This window comes from Oncorhynchus kisutch, linkage group LG14 (assembly GCF_002021735.2).
Source record: "Oncorhynchus kisutch isolate 150728-3 linkage group LG14, Okis_V2, whole genome shotgun sequence".
Taxonomy (NCBI): domain Eukaryota; kingdom Metazoa; phylum Chordata; class Actinopteri; order Salmoniformes; family Salmonidae; genus Oncorhynchus; species Oncorhynchus kisutch.
Window position 1 is genome coordinate 41,579,247 of NC_034187.2, and position 27,117 is coordinate 41,606,363.

The window sequence follows — 27,117 nt, forward strand, 5'->3', positions numbered from 1 at the left end:
GTCGTGTATGTAGGTGGCAGGGAAGTCAGGCGCAGGAGAATCAATCTTGGTATAAATGGAGTATTTTAATAACTTAAAACAAACTCCAAAACAAAAGTCCATAATAAAATAAATGTGGGTACAAGAAACCGTCGCACACCAATCCATGAAACACTAACATAACAATAACCAATTTCTGACAAGGACTTGAGGGGAAACAGAGGGTTAAATAGACAAAATTTAATGAATGGGATTGGAACCAGGTGTGTAAGAAGACGAGACAAAACCAATAGAACATGAAACATAGATCAATGATGGCTAGAAGACCGGTGACGTCGACCGCGGAGCACCGCCCGAACAAGGAGAGGCATCGACTTCGGAAGAAGTCGTGACAAAGTGTTTATAATTTCTCTTTAGAATTATATGGGGGTCAGGTTTTTTTAGCCTAGTGTCTCTGATACATGCAATAGGGCAGTGGTCACTGATGTAACTTGCAAATAACCCTCGAGCTATATATAGTGGGGAGAACAAGTATTTGATACACTGCCGATTTTGCAGGTTTTCCTACTTACAAAGCATGTAGAGGTCTGTAATTTTTATCATAGGTACACTTCAACTGTGAGAGACGGAATCCAAAACAAAAATCCAGAAAATTACATTGTATGATTTTTAAGTAATTAATTTGTATTTTATTGCATGACATAAGTATTTGATCACCTACCAACCATTAAGAATTCCGGCTCTCACAGACCTGTTAGTTTTTCTTTAAGAAGCCCTCCTGTTCTCCACTCATTATCTGTATTAACTGCACCTGTTTGAACTCATTACCTGTATAAAAGACACCTGTCCACACACTCAATCAAACAGACTCCAACCTCTCCACAATGGCCAAGACCAGAGAGCTGTGTAAGGACATCATGAATAAAATTGTAGACCTGCACAAGGCTGGGATGGACTACAGGACAATAGGCAAGCAGCTTGGTGAGAAGGCAACAACTGTTGGCACAATTATTAGAAAATGGAAGAAGTTCAAGATGACGGTCAATTACCCTCGGTCTGGGGCTCCATGCAAGATCTCACCTCGTGGGGCATCAATGATCATGAGGAAGGTGAGGAATCAGCCCAGAACTACACGGCAGGACCTGGTCAATGACCTGAAGAGAGCTGAGACCACAGTTTCAAAGAAAACCATTAGTAACACACTACGCCGTCATCCCCCGGCTCAAGCCAGCGCATGTCCAGGTCCGTCTGAAGTTTGCCAATGACCATCTGGATGATCTAGAGGAGGAATGGGAGAAGGTCATGTGGTCTGAGGAGACAAAAATAGAGCTTTTTGGTCTAAACTCCACTTGCCGTGTTTGGAGGAAGAAGAAGCATGAGTACAACCCCAAGAACACCATCCCAACTGTGAAGCATGGAAGTGGAAACATCATTCTTTGGAGATGCTTTTCTGCAAAGGGGACAGGACGACTGCACCGTATTGAGGGGAGGATGGATGGGGCCATGTATCATGAGATCTTGGCCAACAACCTAAGACATTGAAGATGGGTCGTGGCAGGGTCTTCCAGCATGACAACGACCCGAAACACACAGCCAGGGCAACTAAGGAGTGGCTCCGTAAGAAACATCTCAAGGTCCTGGAGTGGCCTAGCCAGTCTCCAGACCTGAAGCCAATAGAAAATCTTTGGAGGGAGCTGAAAGTCCGTATTGCCCAGTGACAGCCCTGAAACCTAAAGGATCTGGAGAAGGTCTGTATGGAGGAGTGGGCCAAAATCCCTGCTGCAGTGTGTGCAAATCTGGTCAAGAACTACAGGAAACGTATGATCTCTGTAATTGCAAACAAAGGTTTCTGTACCAAATATTAAGTTCTGCTTTTCTGATGTATCAAATACTTATGTCATGCAATAAAATGCAAATTAATTACTTAAAAATCATACAATGTGATTTTCCGGATTTTTGTTTTAGATTCCGTCTCTCACAGTTGTAGTGTACCTATGATAAAAATGACAGACCTCTACATGCTTTGAAAAGTAGGAAACACTGCCGATTTGGCAGGTTATCAAATAATTGTTCTCCCCACTGTATTTGTGAGGTGCATTTTTTAAGATAAGGTCTATTTAATGTAGATTTCGTTTTCATATATTTTGGATTAGGACGGGTAGGAATTAGTTGAGTAAGATTTAGTTTGTTACAAATGTCTTTTAATTCAAGCAACGCTGGCATCGGCCAGTCCAGATTGAGATATCCGATAATCAATAATTCAGAGTTTGCATAATTAGACATGAACTCAAACAATTTGCATAGAGCAGATACCAGAGCTGAGGGTGAGCGATAAACTCCTGCTAGCGTTAATAGTGCATTATGACCTAGGACCACATATAGAACAAAGTATTCATACGGTTTCAGAACAGAAGTTGAAATGGACACAGTGACATCTAGGTTGCATTTAACATATATGGCAATACCGCCATGTCTACCCACTCTGTCTGCTCTGTAGATATTGTACCCAGCGAACAGAACCTCTGAGTCTGGAACAGAGACATGGAGCCAGGATTCAGATATAATCAATATGTCAGCATGTGTTTGTGAGACCAGTATTTCAATCAAATCTAACTTTTGGATCAAGCTTCTAGCATTCAAATGAATAATTCCAAGGCAACTGTTGAGAGTTCATATCAGTTGGAGCATTCAAGATAATATTAGATGAGCGACGCTTCCTTGTGTAGCTACTGACAGGCCTGAGTTGGATGGAAACGAGATTACTTCTAACAATACCCCTCTGCCTGTGTGAGGAAGTGGCCACACGGTACCTCGACAGTAGTGTAACAATAACAAAGCCCATCAAAAGTTTCATCCATGTTAGCAGCACCTGTAGACCTATGTAAAACTGGGGGGAGAGCAATGAGTATCAACCACCATGGCAAAATATTGTCAGTTCTCAAATGCTCTTTATGAGGCTATAGTGAGAGCCAGGTTTGAGGAGAGAATGTTTGTAACATACCTATTCAGATGTAATCCATCCCGGAAAAATACATTTGGTCGATGTAGGAAAGCTGTAAAATTGTCCACATATTGTATGCTTATTGAACAACAATAACCTTTAAGCCAGATGTGTAGCTGGTGTATACGACTGAAAGTATTATCCGTAGAGTGTGGAGACGGGAGTGGACCTGAAATAATGCATTTTTTACCTGATTTAAGTAGAGTATGAATCAATGATTTAAAGTCCTTTTTAAGTTGCTCAGATTGCTGTAGTTTAATATCATTTGACCCTACATGGACAGTGATAGCTGAGGCAGTAGGGTGTTCACTAATGAGTAGCAGTAACATACAGTCAATGTCAGATGGTCTCTGCTTTCCTAATAGAAACATTTTGTATCGTGGATGAGCCCACAATTAGGGCAGTGGGACTGCTGCTTGGTAACATTTTTAAGTTGAGTCTCTCTTGAGTGATCTTCCTCCTAGAAAGTTGTTTGGGGCTAGTTGTAGGGCTGTTTCGTTGTAAATTGTTTAGATGGCAGGGGTCCACTTGCTTCCGGGCAGAGTTGTTTGTTCCGTTGGGGCCAGCAGCAGAAACCTCAGACTCTTCCAATACCCGGTATCGGTTTCCCAGTTCCAAGGCATCACTTTGTCTTGGCGGTTTCCTGCCAAGGTTTTTTGATTTCCGTACAGTAATCCATGGCTCCTGAGGTGAAGCAGAGGGAGTGGAGCAGAACGGGTGCTTGAGTATAGCTCCCGGTAATGGCCAGGGTTCTTCTAGCGGGATCAAAGTATGTCTCACAGCTGCAGGCTCTTCCGAGGCCGCGGTGACAAGTCGGACTCAAGCATAGAGTCAATCAGCTGTTCATCTTATTTAATCTGATGAAGAATAGACACTCCAACCCTCCAATTCAGCAATTTTCTGGGTCAGTTGTTGGCATTTGGCACATCCAGGGGTGTGTATGGTCATTATTCTGAGTAGTTAGCTAGCAACGCTAACTAGCTTTGGTGTGGGGGTAGGCCCAAATCGTGCTAATACGCTAGCCTGCATTATGGCGCTCCCGCGAGTCCAATACTGAGGGTATCTGTTATAAAAAAAATTAATGTAAATGTTTGACACTGAAAAATACCATTTTAATAGTTTTCAATAATCACTGAATGAATTCTGGCCTGCTGATCATTTAGTGTCTACGCTTTTCAGAAGGTTCTCTCGTCTATATCAGTCTATATCAGTCCATTGCTGGTTGAGAGAATGCCAAGAGTGTGCAAAGCTACCATCAAGGCAAAGATTGGCTACTTCGAAGAATCTCAAATATAAAATATATTTTGATTTTTTTAACACTTTTTTGGTTACTACATGATTCCATATGTGTTACTTCATAGTTTTGATGTCTTCACTATTAGAAAATATGACAAAATATGACAGAAAAACCCTTGAATAAGTAGATGACTGGTACTTTATATATAGATATATATATATATATATATATATAAAATTTATTTTATTATTTGTGCCTGTTTTGCATGTTATTTTGGCATTAATATGTGTCACATCAGTTTGCAAACAATGTAAAAAAAAATGATAATAATTGCGTTAATAAACCCACATACAAACATGGTCTCTTTTTTGCTTTCTTGAGTTCGGCAGCTCCAAAATGCAGGTGCTCAGTGCTTTCGGTGGTGGGGCAGCCAGCAGAAAATATGGAACGTTGGAATTGGTAATGTTCTCTAGTTGTGCCGTGATTGCCACAGTGCTCTGTCACTCATGGGGACACTACGTCACCGCAAAATCTACAGGGAGAGCTTGAAAATTCAAGCCCCTTGGGTGCTGCCAAAGAGTTACATTAGAAGTGCCCATCCAAGAGGGCTCAAGGTCATTGGCCACAGATAAAATGACGTAAAATCACGTTATATCTAAAGTAGCTTTGAATGGACTGATCATCTCAACATCATACTTTCAAAATCTTAGCTAGCAATCATCATGAATCAAGCTGACAATCTACTGGCAAACCCTTTATATTTTTTGTCACATGAAGAGAAATTATACACTTCCGTTCAAAAGTTTAGCGTCACTCAGAAATGTCCTTGTTTTTTAAATAAAAGTTCATTTTTTATTCATTAAAATAACATCAAATTGATCAGAAATACAGTGTAGACATTGTTAATGTTGTAAATGACTATTGTAGCTGGAAACGGCAGATTTTTTATGGAATATCTACATAGGCGTACAGAGGCCCATTATCAGCAACCATCACTCCTGTGTTCCAATGGCACGTTGAGTTAGCTAATCCAAGTTTATCATTTTAAAAGGCTAATTGATCATTAGAAAACCCTTTTGCAATTATGTTAGCACAGCTGAAAACTGTTGTACTGATTAAAGAAGAAATACAATTGTCCATCTTTAGACTAGTTGAGTATCTGGAGCATCAGCATTTGTGGGTTCGATTACAGGCTCAATGGCCAGAAACAAAGCACTTTCTTCTGAAACTCGTCAGTCTATTCTTGTTCTGAGAAATGAAGGCTATTCCATGCAAAAAATTGCCAATAAACTAAAGATTGCGTACAACGCTGTGCACTACTCCCTTCACAGAGCAGTGTCTCTAACCAGAATAGGAGTAAGAGGTCCCGGTGCACAACTGAGAAAGAGGACAAGTACATTAGAGTGTCTAGTTTGAGAAACAGACGCCTTCCAAGTTCTCAACTAGCAGCTTCATTAAATAGTAGCCGCAAAACACCAGTCTCAACATTAACAGTGAAGAGGTGATTCCGGGATGCTGGCCTTCTAGGCAGAGTTGCAAAGAAAAAGCCACATCTCAGACTGGCCAATAAAAATAAAAGATTAAGATGGGCAAAAGAACACAGAAACTGGGCAGAGGAACTCTGCCTAGAAGGCCAGCATCCCGGAGTCGTCTCTTCACTGTTGACGTTGAGACTGTTGTAGGTCGCTCATTAATGTCTTAATCGAAATTAAGGAATGCCTCGTTTGCTCATCGTCCCCTTTTGCCATAGTTTGTACATCTTAGTGTAATTACAATGTTGTAAAATAGCAACTTAAAGGGGAACTTTACCACTTTATAAGATTACATTTATTATATTCAGCACAATTCAAGTATCTACATAATGTGGAAACTGCAATTCTTTGTTTTGTCGTCAAAAAGATAAGCCAAAAGGTCGTCAGGGTCATTTTCAAAGTAATTCAGTGATTTTGGGACCAAATTATAGACTCTCCATGGGATTAATTTGTTGATGCAACAGAGAAAATGGACACAGGCCCAACTGAACACTAAAAGATTAGACAAATATAATAATCAGCATTATGATACAATTGAATCCAATACATGCAAGGGCATATAATAGCACACATCAACAGCTAAGTTGAATGAGTACACTCTTCAAAAAAAGGGTTTATAAAGGGTTCTTCGTGCACTCTCAAATATCCATCTGGTGAAAAGGTCCCACATGGAACGAAAAAGGGTTTTCCTACACTACAGCAACAGCTGAATAACCCAATATAGTTTTTTTTAAGTATAGCATACTTCTGAAAATCATCTCCAAGAAAGAACCATGATGTGGTTCAAATAATTTCACGGTACTGTTTTACACTTGTTGTATCCCGTTCAGGTGGCGAATAAACTAACATTTAAAAACACATCACTACCCAAACTCATCAATCATACCCAGGAAGTGTACTTTACACTCGTCTGAATCCCACTCAATCAGCAGCAGATGTGGCACGCGGGGCGTCACCGCTGTCTTAAAACTCTTCGATGTAAAGTCCCCTGTTTAGGGGACCATCGTGGTTCTGGTACCGGTCCCGACCAACATTTTCTCTAATAAATCGATCTGTGGACACCGTAGATCAAAATGGCTTGCATTGAGAGGTTTCCCTAATCCTTACGGACACATGAGTATTTCCACAGACAGAGGGGTAACCCAGACACATCACATGGACTATAAAACTGAAGCATCCGTTTAGAAAGTTTTCTCACCACCAAATATGGTAGTGAGGGAAGTCCAGTCGCGGGTAGTAGAGAGGATGGAACTATGTGAAACTGGGCCGACATTCTGCTTATTTTCTCGTCGATAACATTTTATTGAGATCAGATGTTTCATCTTCCCAAAACTAGAATCTGTTATGAACGCAGTGCACAAAAAAAACATTGTTTGGAAGGAGTGCAAGGTTGAATTGAGTTTGTGCACAGCGCACTTCACAGAGGAGGCATTTCCTAATATAAAAATACATGCAACAATGCGCCAATAGGATCTTGCTAGCTCGTGCTTGACTTTGCCCACCTCCTTCCTTGTTCTGCCCACAATGCTTAATTTGCTCCCACTGTAAATGACGCAGATGAACTATCTTGGGTTAGTTAAAAATATCTGTGTTTTTTCTCTTCTGCCTGTGTGAAGCGGGATGTGAAATCTGACACCGCTTGAAGCTGGAATGTCCCTCCTACAATTTAATTTGCTCTTCCAACTGTCCATCAACTCCTGTCTGAACCCTACCTCACAGCCACTAACAATGCTACATACCTGTAATCCGTATATCGTAACGCAGCAGGCGAGAGTGGTTTCGATCAAGAGAGACCTACATTTTTCTCTAACAATAAATATACAAATATGTATTTTACAGATATAAAGGAAGGTGAAATCTTATAGTTAGTCGTTTTATAATGTAGTGAAAACTCGATCCAAAGATTAGGCAGAGACTAATATATAATTATAATAGTGAATATTTTAAATTACATACGAGCAGCTGCAAGGTAGATCCCTCTCTGACTGCAGTCACCTTCCCTGACTGCGACCAGAGGGGTCTACCTATGCAGCTGCTCGCATGCATTAAAAGATTCACAGATTATAATTATAAATTAGTGTCTGCCTAATCTTTGAATCAAGTTTTCCACAATAATACATTGAATATACTATATTGAGAAAATAAAGTAATTTCAAGCCTTACATCATAAAATATTTCATATTTGTACTGTGTACTTGAGCTTGTCCTCAAAAGTGACTACATCTCAGAAATGTATAACTTTTTTTACCAGAAAGGTGAGATTTGAATCTGTCTTGCAGAAGCATTACTAATGATCGTTTATGGCACTCCTGATAAACAACTACTTTTGGGGATTATGTAGATTACATTTAAGAGGTTTTTCAGCCGAGAGCAAATTAATGAGCTGCTCAATGGTGGAGAAAGCGCAATCAGCCAACCACCAATGGACTGTGGCAGAGGAGCAGATCACTAATTATGAATAATTCACTATGGCTGGATGCCAATCAATGCTAAAAACCATGAATATAAACACAAATACAGTTAATGATTGTTTATTAAGGTATAGTGAAAGCAGAGATTGAATGAGTGATGTTGCATTGGGAGAGAGGGGAGAGAGTGAGGGAAGCATGGTCGGACGGCAAGATGATAAGCAATGTTTTTCTTTTACGGTGCTCTCTGTCATTGACTTTCAGCAAGAGAATAATGGCATTAACTTCCACTGAGGCCTGTGGCTGTACTGTAGCGCTTGCTGTGCTTTGCAGCAGAAACAGCATGTTGAGACTTGATGTTGTGTCATAGGCTCGGTAATGGGCGGTCCAATTGGATTGAGGCGTACAGTGAGCTCCAAAAGTATTGTTTTGGCGCTGTACTCCAATACTTTGGATTTTAAAAGATACGACTATGAAGTGCAAACTGGCAGCATTCATTTGAGGGTATTTTCATCCATATCGGGTGAACTGTTTAGAAATTACAGAACCCATATTTATAGCACTCAATGACTACATCTAGCTTGTGACTACAACTTTGTTGGATGCATTTGCTGTTTGTTTTGTTTGTCTTTCAGATTATTTTGTGCCTAATAGAAATTAATGGTAAATCATGTATTGTGTAATTTTGGAGTCACTTTTATTGTAAATAAGAATATATTTCTAAACACTTTTAAATTAATGTGGATGCTACCATGATTAAAGACAATCCTGAATGAATCGTGAATAATGATGAGTGAGAAAGTTAGACGCACAAATATCATACCCCCCCCCAAAAAAACTCCCCTGTTATTGTAATGGTGAAAGGTTAGCATGTCTTGGGGGTATGATATTTGTGTGTCACTGTCCCAATACTTTTGGAGCTCATTGTACATGTACTAGCAGAAAGAAGAGGGTTTGTAGCAGCCTTACATGAGCCAATCAATTTTTATTGGATGTTGAACTGTGCTGGTGCCTGATGACATTTCCAAATCAATAATAGTAAATGAATAGTGCCTGCATGCATTTACCTACCATAAGCGGATGCTAACCTCCTGCGTGCCAATGACGGTTGCAGACAAACCCAGGCCAATACATGTTGTGTAACAACATTATGGACAACATTACACTCTTTCACAACAAAACAGTTATACAATGTTGCCTTTTTGTGTTAAAAAATATGACTTACATCATAGGTATTGCAAATTGGGCAAAAGGACAAATAATACCCAGGTCTGAATGATCAAAGCTCCAACTAGACTAGAGCATCTTGAAAGTTCTTGGTAGCTAGCTAGCTTCTTAGTTTGGATCCCACGACGCAGTTGGTATCTGTTGCTGGGACTGCTTGTCTCTTTCCAGTGATCCTGCCGACCAAGGACGGGTCTGAGGAGCTATTTGGCGTCACAGCTAGCCTGGCTGCTAGCTAGCTGCATATCAAGCTATTGGGGTTTTCTTGATCGCAGCCCGTGACGTGGTTAGCCATTGTGGCTTGGAGCGCGGATTGTCCTGGGATTGCCCACTGTTTGTTGTTGTTGTTTTATTTTTTTTACCCCTTTCTCTCCCCAATTTCGTGGTATTCAATTTAGTAGTACTATCTTGTCTCATCGCTACAACTCCCGTCCCGGCTCGGGAGAGACGAAGGTTGAAAGTCATGCGTCCTCCGATACACAACCCAACCAAGCACTGCTTCTTAACACAGCGCGCATCCAACCCGGAAGCCAGCCGCACCAATGTGTCGGAGGAAACACTGTGCACCTGGCAACCTTGGTTAGCGTGCACTGCACCCGGCCCGCCACAGGAGTCGCTGGTGCGCGAAGGGGACAAGGATATCCCTACCGGCCAAGCCCTCCCTAACCCGGACGACGCTAGGCCAATTGTGCGTTGTCCCACGGACCTCCCGGTCACAACAGAGCCTGGGTGCGAACCCAGGGTCTCTAGTGGCACAGCTGGCGCTGCAGTACAGCACCCTTAACCACTGCGCCACCCAGGAGGCGTGTTTGTTGTTTTAAATTAAACCTATGACCTGCCCTGTCTGGAACTGTAAGGAGTAACAGCGTAACCTACGTTGCTAGCTACCATGATAAAAACCCAACCCGGCGTGAGTACCGTTGAGGACAGAGGTGTCTCTCTATCACACGTGAAAGATCTTTTAAAATGAACAAAAAGAGACCAACAAGAAGTTGTTAAAACAACAATAAAATAGCTTCAAGTGTTTTGTCCAAATTCTTGTGGAGGTCCAGGACCTGAAGAACAGTTTGCTGTTCTCCCAGTGTCAGCTCGATGAGTTGAAACAGGAGAATGGCAAGATGACAGCAATCAGTAAGTCATTGAGAGAGGACATCAGTTCTGTGTGTGAATCCATGATAACAATGACAGTCTGATTGATTGATCTATCTTGAGGGACAATCAAGTTGGAACAACATGGTTGTGGACGGAATTGCAAAATCTCCACAAGACATGGACAGAGTCTGAGGAGAAAGTGAGGGAAATGATCTCTGAGAAATTGAAGATGGACCACAGGAAGATTGAGGTGGATGGGGCCCACAGGACTGGAAAACCCACCACCGGCCCAGGTGATAGGCCCAGGCCGATAATGGTCAAGTTCCTGAGATTCAAGGACAAGGTAGCTGTTCTGGAAAGAACTTGAGAGGAACATATTTCTTCCTCTCACAGAAACCTGGAAGGGATGAGAGAGCCAAGCCTATGGGTTCGTACAGTAGCTTCAACCCCGCAGCACACACACACGTATATTTTTTCTCTTGCTTTGTTTGCTCTTTTCAAAATCTCTATCTATGATACGCTACCCAGGAAAGGGATGAAAATAGCCCATATTAATATATGTAGCCTTAGAAATAAGGTTCATGAAATCAATAACTTGCTAACTTCAGATAACATTCATATATTAGCCATTTCTGAGACTCACTTAGATAGTTATTTTGATGATACAGCAGTAGCAATACAAGGATATAACATTTATAGAAGAGACAGAAGTGCTTATGGGGGAGGTGTTGCTGAATATATTCAGAGCCATATCCCTGCAATGCTTAGAGAAGATCTTATGTCAAGGGTTATTGAAGTGTTGTGGTTGCAGGTTCACTTGGCACATCTAAAGCCTTTTCTTTTGGGGTGTTTCTAGAGGCCACCAAGTGCTAACAGTCAGTATCTAAATAGTGTGTGTGAAATGCTTGATAGCGTATGTGATGTAAACAGAGAGGTCTACTTTCTTGGGGAGCTGAATATTGACTGGTTTTCATCCAGCTGTCCACTCAAGAGGAAGCTTCTTACTGTAACCAGTGCCTGTAATCTGGTTCAGGTTATTAATCAACCTACCGGGGTGTTTACAAACACTACAGGAACAAGATCATCCACATGAATCGATCACATTTTTTACTAATGCTGTAGAACTTTGTTCTAAAGCTGTATCCGTACCCATTGGCGGCAGGGTAGCCTAGTGGTTAGAGGGTTGGACTAATAACTGAAAGTTTGCAAGATCGAATCCCCGAGCTGACAAGGTAAAAATCAGTTATTCTGCCCCTGAACAAGGCAGTTAACCCAATGTTCCTAGGCCGTCATTGAAAATAAGAATTTGTTCTTAACTGACTTGCCTAGTTAAAAAAGGTCAAACAAAAAAATTGCAGTGATCACAATATAGAGGCTACATCCAGGAAAGCCAAAGTTCCAATAGCTGGGCCTAAAATGATGTATCATACAAAAGATTTTGCTGTGACTCTTATGTGGATGATGTTAAAAATATTTGTTGGTCTGATGCGATTAATGAGGAGCATCCAGACGCTTAATGAATTTATAAAATTGCTTCTTCCAATTATTGATAAACATGCACCTGTTAAGAAACGTACTGTTAGAACTGTTAAGGCTCCATGGATTGATGAGGAATTGAAAAACTATATGGTTGAAAGAGATGGGGCAAAAGGTGTGGCTAATAAGTCTGGCTGCACATCTGACTGGCTTACTTACCATTTGATGTTGCCAATTATTCTAATTATTATTTCATTGGCAAAGTGGGCAAACTTAGGCAGGAAATGCCAACAACGAACAGTGAGCAATTGTATTCATGCAAAAAAACATAATCAAAGAAAAGCATTGCAAGTTTTAATTTTGTAAAGTTAGTGTGGGAGAGGTGGAAAAATTATTGTTATTGATCAATAATGACAAACCTCCTGGCATTGACAACTTAGATGGAAAGCTACTGAGGATGGTAGCTGACTCTTTAGCCACCCCTATCTGTCATATTTTTTGTCTGAGCCTAGAGGAAAGTCTTTGTCCTCAGGCCTGGAGGGAAGCCAAAGTAAATCCGCTACCCAAGAGTGGTAAAGTGGCCTTTACTGGTATGGTGGAAAATTGCAAGATCATCAAATGGTTGTTTTATGCAACATAATATAGGATTCTTATAACTATTGTGTGTGTGTTCTACTGAGGATGGGCCTATGGGAGATAACACTGCCAGGAGATTTACGAAGTCTGGGGATACCGCATTCCAGAGCATGAGTTAATGTTTCTGTTGTATACGGTACCAGGGAGACATGGCTCCAGTATGGAGTTGGGGGGCCAGACACTAGTCTCTACACAATGAAAACTGTTGACACAGCAGACAGTATCTTTCACAGAAATCTTAACCTTGTTCGTCATGTAGGTTGAAAGGGGTGTATCTTGGCTATAAAATACCTTTGTACTTTTGTCTCAGGGCTCTCACCAATCATCTGAGCGTGATTCGTCAACCAGCCATCATTATCGTAGAGCACTTAATCGATTCATTTTATATGCGAGTTGTATTGACGTGCTCCCTTATTAATAAGTGATTAAAGATTCTGTTTAAGTATTACTCTGACTTGTGTGATAAGTTTGTCTCTCCTCATTTGATAGTAAAGAAATTAACCACCTGGTTCTAACAGCAGACCCGAAAAGCTTGCTGCCAGCTCTTAGCAAACTGTTGGAAGAAATAGCGTTTGACCAAATACGATGCTATTTCTGTCACGCCCTGGTCTAAGTATTTTGTGTTTTTCTTCATGTATTGGGTCAGGCCAGGGTGTGGCATGGGGTTTTTGTATTGTGGTGTGTTTTGTCTTGGGGTTTTGGTGTGTATGTATTGGGATTGTAGCTAGTGGGGTTATCTAGCAAAGTCTATGGCTGTCTGGAGTGGTTCTCAATCAGAGGCAGGTGTTTATCGTTGTCTCTGATTGGGAACCATATTTAGGCAGCCATATTCTTTGAGTTTGTCGTGGGTGATTGTCCTTAGTGTCCTTGTTCCTATCTTTGTTAGTTTTCACAAGTATAGGCTGTTTTCGTTTCGTTATTTACATTCTTTGTTTTGTAGTGTTTGTGTTACTTCGTGTTTACGTTATTCATTAAACATGGATCGCAATCTACACGCTGCATTTTGGTCCGACTCTCCTTCACACCTAGAAAACTGTAACAATTTCTCTGTAAACAAATTAACAACAGACTTTCAGCATGCTTATTTAGAAGGGCACTCAATATGTACTGTACTGACATAAATAACTGATGATTGGTTGAAAGAAATTGATAATAATAAGATTATGAGAGCTGTAGTGTTAGATTTCAGTGCAGCCTTTGATATTATTGGTTTTTCAGCCTCTGCCATATCGTGGATTCAGAGCTTTCCAGCTAATAGAACTCTGAAGGTTTTCTTTAATGGAAGCTTCTCTAATGTCAAGTATGTAAAGTGTGGTGTACCGCAGGGCAGCTGTCTAGGTCTCTACTCTCTTCTATTTTTACCAATGACCTGCCACTGGCATTAAACAAAGCATGTCTGTCCATGTATGCTGATGATTCAACCATATACACATCAGCAATCACAGCTAATGTAGTCACTGAAACCCTTAACAAGGAGTTGCAGTCTGTTTAAGAATGGATGGCCAGTAATAAACTGGTCCTGAATGTCTCTAAAACTAAGAGCATTGTATTTTGTACAAATAATTTCTTAAGTGGTAGACCTCATCTGAAACTGGTAATGAATGGTGTGGCTGTTGAACAAGTTGAGACAAATTAATTGGTGTTGCCTTAGATTGTCAACTGTCATGGTCAAAACATATCGATTCAATGGTTGTAAAGATGGGGAGAGCTCTAGCCGTAAAAAAAAGATGCTTTGCTTTTTTGACACCACACTCCAAAAAGCAAGTTCTGCAGGCTCTAGTTTAGTCTAATCTTAATTATTGTCCAGTCGTATGGTCCAGCGCTGCAAGGAAATACCTAATTTTAACATTTTTAAATGGAACCTTTATTTTTGGTTTGTTAAATGTAATACGCCATGTGTAATGTCAATTTGTATAGTTTACTTCGCTACTTGAGTCATCTCTCTCCGCGCCACATTTCACACAGACCTAGCGATGCCCCGTCACTCAAGGAGCGCATTTGATGTTCCTCAACCATGAGACACCTACATTCAGTCTGCATGGTCAATGCAGCACATCAAATCAAATTTCATTGTGTACACCGAGGAACTTAACTTTCCACCTTCTCCACTACTGTCCCGTTAATGTGGATAGGGGGGTGCTCCCTCTGCTGTTTCCTGAAGTCCACGATCATGAAGTTATTTTCCTGACACCACACTCCGAGGGCCCTCACCTCCTCCCTGTAGGCCGTCTCGTAATTGTTGGTAATCAAGCCTACCACTGTAGTGTCGTCTGCAAACTTGATGACTGAGTTGGAGGCGTGCATGGCCACGCAGTCATGGGTGAACAGGGAGTACAGGAGAGGGCTGAGAATGCACCCTTGTGGGGCCCCAATGTTGAGGATCAGCGGGGTGGAGATGTTGTTACCTACCCTCACCACCTGGGGGCGTCCCGTCAGGAAGTCCAGTACCCAGTTGCACAGGGCGGGGTCGAGACCCAGGGTCTCGTGCTTAATGACGAGTTGAGGGTACTATGGTGTTAAATGCTGAGCTATAGTCGATGAACAGCATTTTTACATAGGTATTCCTCTTGTCCAGATGGGTTAGGGCAGTGTGATTGCGTTGTCTGTGGACCTATTGGGGTGGTAAGCAAATTGGAGTGGGTTAGGGTGTCAGATATGGTGGAGGTGATATGATCCTTGACTAGTCTTTCAAAGTACTTCATGATGACGGAAGTGAGTGCTACGGGGCACTCACTTCCTGGGTGGTGGTCCAAACAGAGGACCCGCTTTGGTAAAGTTGTATTCCTGGTCGTAATGTTGGTAAGTTGACATGGCTCTTATATCCAATAGTTCTTCCCGGCTGTATGTAATAAGACTTAAGATTTCCTGGGGTAACAGTGTAAGAAGTAATACATTTAAAAAAATACTGCATAGTGACTATTTCTGTCGGCACCATAGTGTCCATGCAACAATGTTGATGACAACAATGCTGTTTTCACTTTGCTTCTAAATATAAATCCACTAGCATTCTATAATGACGCTATTAGTTTGTGTTTCTTACATCAGCAACCAGCTAGTTTGTCTTTCCTTTGCAAGTTGCCCTAAATCCTGTGAGACGCTAATTGTTAGCTGCTAATGCTAATAGCTAGCTAGCTAATAAATGTACTGGGTAAGAGCAAACGTAGCTAGCTAATACAGCCTGATAATACCAGTGATGGTGTAGACCTGAATCAGCATGTTGTTTGTGCAACAGTACCTTCTAAATCAAAGAGGAATATGCAAAGCAAGAATATGTTAGCTACATGAAGAAGCTAAGAGAAAAAGCTTTTAGGGTACCCTAGGAAACACTTATCAACACTTTAGTTCCTACCCTGTCACAATAACACCTCCCTGGCATTTTAATTAGTTGTCATCTCAAACAACTCTGTATTCAAAGTGCCCACTATTATATTCTAACTATAGAATTAGAATAGTCATTCTATTTCCAACAGTTTTGCTCTATTTCGCAAGTCAAATCACAATTGCAACATTTGGTTAAAAATAAGTCCTAGATGATTTGCCCATATCATGCTGTTGAGCAGTGGTGAAAGCACTTAAAGTATTTTTACCTAAGGTACTACTTAAGTAATTTTTTGGGGTATCTGTACTTTACTATTTTTTATTTTTGACAACATTCCTAAAAGAAAATACTGTACTTTTTACTCCATACATTTTCCCTGACACCTAAAAGTACTCATTACATTTGAAATGCTTAGCAGGACAGGAAAATGGTCCAATTCACACACTTGTCAAGAGAACATCCCTGGTCATCTACTGACTCTGATCTGGAGGACTCACTAAACACAAATGAAAGACATCACTTAGAATGTATGTGTTGCCAACCTAGGATCACTCACTACTCATAACGCAAATGTAGAACTTGTATTATTCAAAAACTAAAAATATCGTCAAATACCGTCATACCGTCCAATTTAATAAAAATACTGTGATATAATATTTTGGCCATATCGCCCAGCCCTAAACTGGCCCAGAACAGAGCGGCACGTTTTGCTCTTAATTGTAATCAGAGGGCTGATATAAATACTATGCATGCCAGTCTCTCTTGGCTAACAGTTGTGGAGAGACTGACTGCAAACACTTATTTTTATAAGAAACATGAATGTGTTGAAAATCCCAAAATAACCCTGACATACACACACTTATCCCACCAGACATGCTACCATGGGTCTTTTCACAGTCCCAAAATCTAGAAACAAATTCAAGAAAGTATTATATTACCCTTATTGCATGGAACTTCCTTCCACCTCATATTGCTCAAATAAACAGCAAATATGGTTTCAAAAAACAAATAAAGCAACACACGACGTCTCTCCCCAGAACCTCTCTCCCCTATTAGTTTGTGTGTATGCATTGATATGTAGGCTACGTGTGACTTTAAAAAAATGTATGTAGTTCTGTCCTTGAGCTGTTCTTGTCTATTGATGTTCTGTAATACGACATTCTGTATTATGTTTCATGTTTTGTGTGGAACCCCAGGAAGAGTAGCTGCTGCTTTTGCAACAGCTAATGGGGATCCTAATAAAATACCAAATCCATTACAGGCCACGGCGACCTGGTCTGTGCTCTGTTACAATCGTAAATCAAGCAGAGGCAATCACTATAGTCTGTCCTTTGAGTAGCCTCTATGCAGACATGAAAGGAAATGTTATTAGGCAAATCAATGTCTTATATCAAATAGTGCGACAAATCCCTCTGCACTGTCGGTTGAGGGACGGTAGTCGCCTAGGTGTGACGCCACCTGTCGGAAGACAATGAGGGCAAATAGCATGAATGGATTGATGAAAACCTAACGTAAACATATTGGTGTGATGCTAATCCAATCTTTTTGATGCAATAAAAATATAAGAACACCTTGGCATTTACTGTATATGCCAAAGGGGCGTTATGGCACTGAGCTTGAAAGGGGCAGGCTCTCTCTTGGTCCTCTCTCCCTCTATCGTCATGCCTCACTTGAAAGAAACACCAGGGGGTGCCAAATATCAGAGGGAAGTCTTTGATGCCTTGGCCTTTAATCCAGCTTTGATTTCTGAGGTTCATTCAGTACTGTACTTGTTTTGTAATGGTTCCCCAACACATTTCACAACTGTTTCCTTACTATTCCAATTCAAACGGAGTCCAAATATGACCTGACAGGCACCAATAATAAAGTCTACAATACCAGTAAGTTATTTTCTACAGAAATGATTCATTACATTTGACGTTTTATTTATTTAGGAGACACACTTATCATTATTGGATATGATAGATATATTTTTTGATGTGTTGATCATGTGGATGTTCCTAACAGAAGCATGTCAGTTACTTTATGTATGACCATAAACATGGTGGTTCGAGCCCTGAATGCTGATTGGCTGACCCTATACCACGGGTATGACAAAACATGCATTTGTACTGCTCTAATTACGTATGGAACCAGTTTGTAATAGCAATAAGGCCCCTCGGGGGTTTGTGGTATATGGCCAATATACCACGGCTAAGTGCTGTGTCCAGGCACCATATACCACACCGCCTCGTGCCTTATTGCTTAAATAGCCTATGTTAGTACATAAATAATTAAACAAAACAACTCACATACAATGGTAAACTATATTACAGAGCAGGCCTAATAGCTAGTAGTATAGTTACAGTAGAGTTGCTGCAATACACTTAGCACCGAGGCTAAAATAGGGAAAAAAAACTCCTCACTCCACTCTTGACAAACTAAGCCAATTCCCCAAAGCAACGCACTGTTTTGGGAAAGATTAAGGGATAAGGATTAAGTCGACAAAAAATAAAAGACCAGCCTTCACTACTCGTTCCAGTGCTTTCGTTGAATCCTTCATCAAATTATAGTCTAAAATTTGAAGGAATATTTTTTGTTCGACCAATATTATTTAATTCGACCACTCCCACCGCTCCAAACTGAGTGTGAAGAAAATATGCGTATCTGAATCACGGGCAGACAAGCTTCATGCTATTGGTTCCCCGGGGATTTACCTGGAAATGGGAGTGCCCATCATCATCATCATCGTCGAGATGAGTTGTTCCTTCTTCTGATCCCTTGTAGAGTCCGTTGAAGAATTCGATTGGGAATAACTGAATCAACGTTCCCAGGACTCCAAGCATGGAGCCTATAACGTCGTGGAGCAAGGAGAGAGTAAGCGACTGGCTCAAAGGTAGGCTATTAACGGCGCCTTTTGTGTTTGCCAGGTGCGTTTAATTCGGTTTGCACGCAGGTAGTCGTAAGTAAAACATCCACAAATCCGCTTGGAAGGGGAGGTGTAGGTGGAATGAGGAAGTGAAGTTGAATGGCCATTTCATAAAGTGATCGTATGTTTTGTACTTTTGTCGACAAGGAGGACACGTTGACCAAAGCGCGAATAGGCCTACAATATTTCACGTCCTACATGTATCAGTTATTGATTATGTGTAACTAATGTGCGGTTTTATTAAAGCAGCCAAACGAGTCTAAATCACACCAGATACTGAGCTGTCATTTGCAGCGAGTAGAAACCGGACCAGTTACTCAACTGTTTCTGACATTATTAGAAACTACCACCATTTGTTATTACAGTTCAATCCTGTAAAGCTACACGGCTTCAAAGTGTCTTTCATTTGCTTGCACATGTCATGGCAGAACAATCGCCACTTAATTGATGCAAATAATCGTGATAGAGATCTGTCAGGTAAACGTACTTTACTGTTAACATTTTAATCGAGGTTTTTTGGGGGAAAGTCTTTGTCTACCCACAAGCGCGGTTATCATTCGTATCGCGAGCTGGCTACATACAGAGTAATAGACGTGCGTGCATTTTAACAGACAAACGGGCAATAAAACTGTACATTTGTTTGCAGATATTGTGTAACGTTTGTCTTTTTAATCCAATAGTGTAGTCGCTTACCAGGGGTGGGATATTGTCAATGTGGCTTTGAATGGATAGTAGCTGGGAAGCTTGATGTTTAATGACAGTTTGCGATGGAACACATACAATATGTACGTACTTTCAGAATTGATTGGCGGGCTACTGGTAGCTCGCGATCTACCTGTTCCAGACCTGGTGTAGAACATGTGATGATATGCTTGTTGTACCAGGAAACAGAGAGAGATCTTTAACACTCCAGATAGCCTTTGACATTTGAAAGCAACTCCTCCTCCAGTGTATGTTGTGTGATTTTGTACACTGCTCAAAAAAATAAAGGGAACACTAAAATAAACACATCCTAGATCTGAATGAAATATTCTTATTAAATACTTTTTTCTTTACATAGTTGAATGTGCTGACAACAGAATCGCACAAAAATTATCAATGGAAATCAAATGTATCAACCCATGGAGGTTTGGATTTGGAGTCACACTCAAAATTAAAGTGGAAAACCACACTACAGGCTGATCCAACTTTGATGTAATGTCAACAGGTCAAAATGAGGCTCAGTAGTGTGTGTGGCCTCCACGTGCCTGTATGACCTCCCTACAACGCCTGGGCATGCTCCTGATGAGGTGGCGGATGGTCTCCTGAGGGATCTCCTCCCAGACCTGGACTACGTGGCGTTGGTGGATGGAGCGAGACATGATGTCCCAGATGTGCTCAATTGGATTCAGGTCTGGGGAACGGGCGGGCCAGTCCATAGCATTAATGCCTTCCTCTTGCAGGAACTGCTGACACACTCCAGACACATGAGGTCTAGCATTGTCTTGCATTAGGAGGAACCCAGGGCCAACCGCACCAGCATATGGTCCCACAAGGGGTCTGAGGATCTCATCTCGGTACCTAATGGCAGTCCGGCTACTCCCAAAGAAATGCCACCCCACACCATGACTGACCCACCGCCAAACCGGTTATGCTGGAGGATGTTGCAGGCAGCAGAACGTTCTCCACGGCTGTCAGGCACGTGCTCAGCGTGAACCTGCTTTCATTTGTGAAGAGCACAGTGGCGAATTTGCCAATCTTGGTGTTCTCTGGCAAATGCCAAACGTCCTGCACGGTGTTGGGCTGTAAGCACAACCTCCACCTGTGGACGTCGGGCCCTCATACCACCCTCATGGAGTCTGTTTCTGACCGTTTGAGCAGACACATGCACATTTGTGGCCTGCTGGAGGTCATTTTGCAGGGCTCTGGCAGTGCTCCTCCTTGCACAAAGACGGAGGTAGCGGTCCTGCTGCTGGGTTGTTGCCCTCCTATGGCCTCCTCCACGTCTCCTGATGTACTGGCCTGTCTCCTGGTAGCGCCACAGCAAACCTTCTTGCTACAACTCGTATTGATGTGCCATCCTGGATGAGCTGCACTACCTGAGCCACTTATGTGGGTTGTAGACTCCGTCTCATGCTACCACTAGAGTGAAAGCACCGCCAGCATTCAAAAGTGACCAAAACATCAGCCAGGAAGCATAGGAACTGAGAAGTGGTCTGTGGTCCCCACCTGCAGAACCACTCCTTTATTGGGGGTGTCTTGCTAATTGCCTATAATTTCCACCTGTTGTCTATTCCATTTCCACAACAGCATGTGAACTTTATTGACAATCAGTGTTGCTTCCTAAGTGGACAGTTTGATTTCACAGAAGTGTGATTGACTTGGAGTTACATTGTGTTGTTTAAGTGTTCCCTTAATTTTTTTTAGCAGTGTATATCAAAAGTTGGGCCTTTGGGTTAACCTCTTTGTCTGCATGGTCAATTGATGCCACCCTATCTTTTTCTAATTTGGGTTCAGATTGGACATTTGTACAGTGTCCTTTGACTTAACTTACCCGCTGTTGACTTACCATTATGGCACCTGTGCTAGTGCTTATTACAATGTAGCATTAGGATAGCTGGCTGCCCCCAGAGCTTGCATCCGTCCACTTAGCTAATTAGACCAAAGCAAGCGAGTGCTGATTGGCGTAAACAACCTGATGTATGACCAGTCATTATGATGGAGTCCCAGGCTGTTTTGAATGTCTGTCCGCCGACCTTTAAGTAACCCCACAGCCTTTTAATTTGATTAGCATTAGCACACCAATTAGCCACCGACGGCGTGAACAGTTCCTGTTTTACCATGCGTGGAACAGGTAATTATTATAATTGGGTTACTACCGCAATACTGGACTAAGTAAATCATGAGGCATCCTCTCCTCTGTGATGAAAATAATGACAATGCTGATGACAATGACGATAATGGCAATCAGTTCCGGCCCTAGCCTTTTGGTGGCCCTAAGCAAAATGTTGTTTGGAGGCCCCCCACCTCGCCGGCAAAACATTTTAAATGGCCCCCCTCTTGACAGCAGAGAGGATAATTGAATTTGTAGAGTTTCCGGCAATTCTACACATTTTTCCATGGGGCTCAGAACATTTTTGCAGTTTTAAAGCAAGTTTGCTGACATTCTAAAAAAAAGTTGTCATGGGGCAGGAAGAAGATATGGCAATTTTAGAATCAATTTCATGCAATTCTACTCATTTTTTCATGGGTCGGTGAGAAAAATGTGCAGTTTTACAGCTAATTTCCTGCAATTGTACACATTTTGTCATGCAATATGCCATGTTAATATGATATCTGAGTGAGAATGACTAATAAAATCAATGGGGGCCCCCTGGAGGTCAGCGCCCCTAGCGGCCAGTTATGACCAGGGCTGGCCCTGACGGTGATGATGAGGATACAGATAATGACCCCGATAATGCTGTTGTGATATGGACAGAGATGGGTAACACTTTATTGGAGGGTCTGCTGGCTCATATTAAAAACGTGATTACTAGTTCAGGGCATTTCCATGTAAACGGACCTACGAGCACCAACATTTTAAAGTTCGTAAGAGCATGTCAAGTGAAAGCAAAGAGTCTATATTTTTGAGAAATTAAGGCATATATATATATATATATATATATATATATATTTCTTTTTTTAAACCATTTGATTTCTGATCGAACAGATGGAAAAAGGGGTCTTAGAAAACATCTACCACAAAGTCTTAAAGTGTATTAGAAATAGATCAAAACAATAATGTTGACGTAAAGACCCCTAGCAACTAATATCAAACACTTATTTTTCGTTTTTGATACATTATTTGCCTTTTTTAATGAAACCAATCATAGATGTCAGTTTCATAAGTTTGGTCAGCAAAGTACAGTAGGCCTACATTAGAAAACAGTAGAGTAAAACACAGCACAGTTGAGTACAGTCAAGTTTAAACAAGTTGATTAGAGTATAGGACAGTCCTGTGCTTTAGAATAGAGTTTAGTACAGAAACGTAGAGCACACTAGAGTTGAGTATAATGTGCTGTACTCTACTGTTCTGTGCTGTACTCTACTGAGCTGTAATGTGCTCTACTTTGATATCCAAGCTCGTGAAACATAGACTTGTTCAGATTTGATTTGGTCCGGACCAACCAAAAATTGGTTGATTAGTTGAATCAAGTGTGTTAGTGCTAGGGCAAAAAACTCAAATGTACACTAATGTTACTGCACATGTGTCACTTGCGTTTTTAATAAAAGTTTGAAAAATGATACGATTATCCATGTGTGGTCTCCCTCCAGGTCTGGACGTCCCTCTCCAGCAGTACCCCTTCACAGAGTGGCAGGTGACTGGTTTGGAACTGCTGCAGCTCTCCTCCCAGGACCTGGAGCGTCTGGGCGTCCATAAGATAGGCCACCAGGAGCTCATCCTCGAGGCCGTGGAGAAGCTCTGCTGCCTGGTGAGGCCTGGGCTGTTGCTCATAATGGTCCTCTATAGCCTAGTTGGTACTGTAGAGCGTGGTGCGTGCAACACCACGATAGTGGCTTCGATCCCCTGGACCACCCAAACATAAAATGTATGCATGCGTGATTAAGTCGATTTGGGTCAAAGCGTCTGCTAAATGGTATATATTATTGTTATTATATATTGTTAGAGGGCCCAATACTAACTTGAGATATGCATAGAGTTGATGTCTTGGTCTAAACTAATTCCAGGAGATAATACAATTGTTTTGACCTTCTTTGCATTTCACATCATTTTAATTAGGCACTAAATTAATCTCCCATTACAGCTCCACTGCTTTCCAGGTGCTAATGGCTATTTGTGGAAGGAGGAGATTGGCAATAAAGTCCTGATCCCTCCCAAATCTGCCATTGACATCCATGCATTGATGTTTCTTAAGTTAAGATTCAGCCTAGAAAGGCCATTTGCCATAGGGGATACTACTATAGATTCTTTTTGGGTTCTATAGTAGGTCAGGGCTGGTGGTGACCATTTTTGTGTCTTTTTTTTGTTTTTTTTGCGCTGATCGTCACTTTTTTTTCGTACGTTGAAATCACTAACCTTGACATACTAATCACCCGGGAACCAGGCCCTAATCCCCAACACTCGGAGGTGGAAAAGACGACGATATAGCGGGCGACGTGGGGAACCCTGATGAAACAATGGCGCCGAGTGAGTAAACTGCCTTTGCCCTCTGTTCTGTTGGCAAATGTACAATCACTGGGGAACAAACTAGACAAACTCCGTTTGAGACTATCCTATCAACGGACCTGAAGAACTGTAATATCCTATGATTTACAGAGTCGTGGCTGGACGAGGACACGGTTAAAAATAAATCTAGACTGGTTTTTCTCTGCATCGGGCAGGATAGAGCGGCAGTGTCTCGTAAACCTACATGTTTCAAGCAGACCACCAATTTAAAAGCAATGCTACCAAATACTGAGTGTATGTAAATTTCCGACCCACTGGGAATGTGATGAAAGAAATAAAAGCTGAAATAAATCATTTTTCTCATCTATTATTCTGACATTTCACATTCTTAAAATAAAGTGGTGATCCCGGCTGACCTAAGACGGGGCATTTTGACTAGGATTAAATGTCAGGAATTGTGAAATGGAGTTTAAATGTATTTGGCTAAGGTGTATGGGGGGGAGGTACTACCTAAAATTAGTACTTCCGACTTCAACTGTAGCCTTGTTACTTTCTACTCCCTATATATAGACATTTTATTTTTTATTCGTTACTCACTGTGCCACTATTTAAATCTGATCTTTAACTCTGCATTGTTGGAAAAGGACCCCTAAGTAAGCATTTTACTCTTAGTTTATACCTGTTGTCTATGAAGAATGTGACGAGTAAAATTTGATATGACGGGAAGCACTAGAGGGACCTTGAGCTGAGTGGAGGAGAGCAACACCTGAGAGCTTCACTCTACAGCTCAACTTGCTACTCATGTACTTTATTTGCTTCAAGGGTCCTAAACCGGATCTTGAACATTAAGTATCCATGTGAGTCCGTTTGTTAGGTAAAGCCAAGGTTGTGTTCATTATGGAACACCGCATCTAAACGCTTTACACTGGAAAACGAACACAACCTTGGCTTTACCTAACAAACGGCCTCGTATGGATGTTCAATGTAATTGGACAATTTTAGGTAGTACCTCCCCCCATTTTGGACAATTTTCTTACACTTCGTGCCTACTGAACAACATTCTTCCAAGTATGGCATACAGTGGGGTATTTACAGCGGAACGGCACCATTTTCATTTGGGCAAAAGAAACAGAGCTGTAGCAGCAGCAGAAACACTACTCTGGGCCTGTACCAGACCAAATAAGCAAATGGTTTTATTTTAACCTTACAAGTACTCCTCTGACATTCACCAACTATTTCTAGATTACACCACAGAGTTGAGTTAAGTTCATGCTCCCTCTGGTGATTTAATATCTTTTCATTATTCTCTGACTTTGCTTGCAGTGAACTGTGTGTGTGTAAGCGAGCGCTGTGTGTAAGCGAGCGCTGTGTGTAAGCGAGCGCTGTGTGTGTGTCTAAGCGAGCGCTGTGTGTGTGTGTGTGGTGTGTGTGTGTGTGTGTGGTGTGTGTGTGTGTGTGTAAGCGAGCGCTGTGTGTGTGTAAGCGAGCGCTGTGTGTGTGTGTGTGTGGTAAGCGAGCGCTGTGTGTGTCTAAGCGAGCGCTGTGTGTGTGTGTGTGTGTGTGTGTGTGTAAGCGAGCGCTGTGTGTAAGCGAGCGCTGGTGTGTAAGCGAGCGCTGTGTGTAAGCGAGCGCTGTGTGTGTGTAAGCGAGCGCTGTGTGTGTAAGCGAGCGCTTGTGTGTGTAAGCGAGCGCTGTGTGTGTAAGCGAGCGCTGTGTGTGTGTAAGCGAGCGCTGTGTGTGTGTAAGCGAGCGCTGTGTGTGTGTAAGCGAGCGCTGTGTGTGTGTAAGCGAGCGCTGTGTGTGTGTAAGCGAGCGCTGTGTGTGTGTAAGCGAGCGCTGTGTGTGTGTGTGTGTAAGCGAGCGCTGTGTGTGTAAGCGAGCGCTGTGTGTGTAAGCGAGCGCTGTGTGTGTGTGTAAGCGAGCGCTGTTGTGTGTGTAGCGAGCGCTGTGTGTGTGTGTGTAAGCGAGCGCTGTGTGTGTGTGTGTGTGTAAGCGAGCGCTGTGTGTGTGTTGTTGTGTTGTAAGCGAGCGCTGTGTGTGTAAGCGAGCGCTGTGTTGTGTAAGCGAGCGCTGTGTGTTGTGTAAGCGAGCGCTGTGTGTGTGTGTGTAAGCGAGCGCTGGTGTGTGTTAAGCGAGCGCTGTGTGTGTAAGCGAGCGCTGTGTGTGTGTGTGTGTGTGTAAGCGAGCGCTGTGTGTGTAAGCGAGCGCTGTGTGTGTGTGTGTGTGGTAAGCGAGCGCTGTGTGTGTGTAAGCGAGCGCTGGTGTGTGTAAGCGAGCGCTGTGTGTGTGTGTGTGTAAGTGAGCGCTGGTGTGTGGTGTGTGTGTAAGCGAGCGCTGTGTGTGTAAGCGAGCGCTGTGTGTGTAAGCGAGCGCTGTGTGTGTGTAAGCGAGCGCTGTGTGTGTGTGGTAAGCGAGCGCTGTGTGTGTGTGTGTAAGCGAGCGCTGTGTGTGTGTGTGTAAGCGAGCGCTGTGTGTGTGTTAAGCGAGCGCTGTGTGTGTGTGTAAGCGAGCGCTGTGTGTGTGTGTGTGTAAGCGAGCGCTGTGTGTGTGTGTGTGTAAGCGAGCGCTGTGTGTGTGTAAGCGAGCGCTGTGTGTGTGTGTGTAAGCGAGCGCTGTGTGTGTGTGTGTAAGCGAGCGCTGTGTGTGTGTGTGTGTGTAAGCGAGCGTGTGTGTAAGCGAGCGCTGTGTGTGTGTGTAAGCGAGCGCTGTGTGTGTAAGCGAGCACTGTGTGTGTGTGTGTAAGCGAGCGCTGTGTGTGTGTGTGTGTGTAAGCGAGCGGCTGTGTGTGTGTGTAGCGAGCGCTGTGTGTGTGTGTGTGTGTAAGCGAGCGCTGTGGTGTGGTGTGTAAGCGAGCGCTGTGTGTGTAAGCGAGCGCTGTGTGTGTGTAAGCGAGCGCTGTGTGTGTTAAGCGAGCGCTGTGTGTGTTGTAAGCGAGCGCTGTGTGTGTGTGTAAGCGAGCGCTGTGTGTGTGTGTAAGCGAGCGCTGTGTGGTGTGTGTAAGCGAGCGCTGTGTGTGTGTGTAAGCGAGCGCTGTGTGTGTGTGTAAGCGAGCGCTGTGGTGTGTGTAAGCGAGCGCTGTGTGTGTGTGTAAGCGAGCGCTGTGTGTGGTGTGTAAGCGAGCGCTGTGTGTGTGTGTAAGCGAGCGCTGTGTGTGTGTGT

General features: G+C 42.4%; 1 protein-coding gene across 4 annotated transcripts in view; it reads left to right on the plus strand.

The window, feature by feature from the left end:
• Positions 1–18,521: 18,521 nt before the first annotated feature.
• LOC109878140 (connector enhancer of kinase suppressor of ras 2) overlaps positions 18,522–27,117 on the plus strand; it is a 106,853-nt gene continuing 98,257 nt past the window's right edge. Inside the window, exons 1-2 of one of the 4 annotated variants that reach the window (XM_031788420.1) lie at positions 18,522–18,779; positions 23,106–23,263. In XM_031788420.1, the coding sequence (XP_031644280.1) occupies positions 18,728–18,779; positions 23,106–23,263 (210 nt within the window). In that variant the 5' untranslated portion in view covers positions 18,522–18,727. Of the gene's footprint in view, positions 18,780–20,166; positions 20,204–23,105; positions 23,264–27,117 lie in introns of those variants that run through there. The other 3 variants (XM_031788419.1, XM_020470357.2, XM_031788421.1) reach the window with 3 other exon arrangements.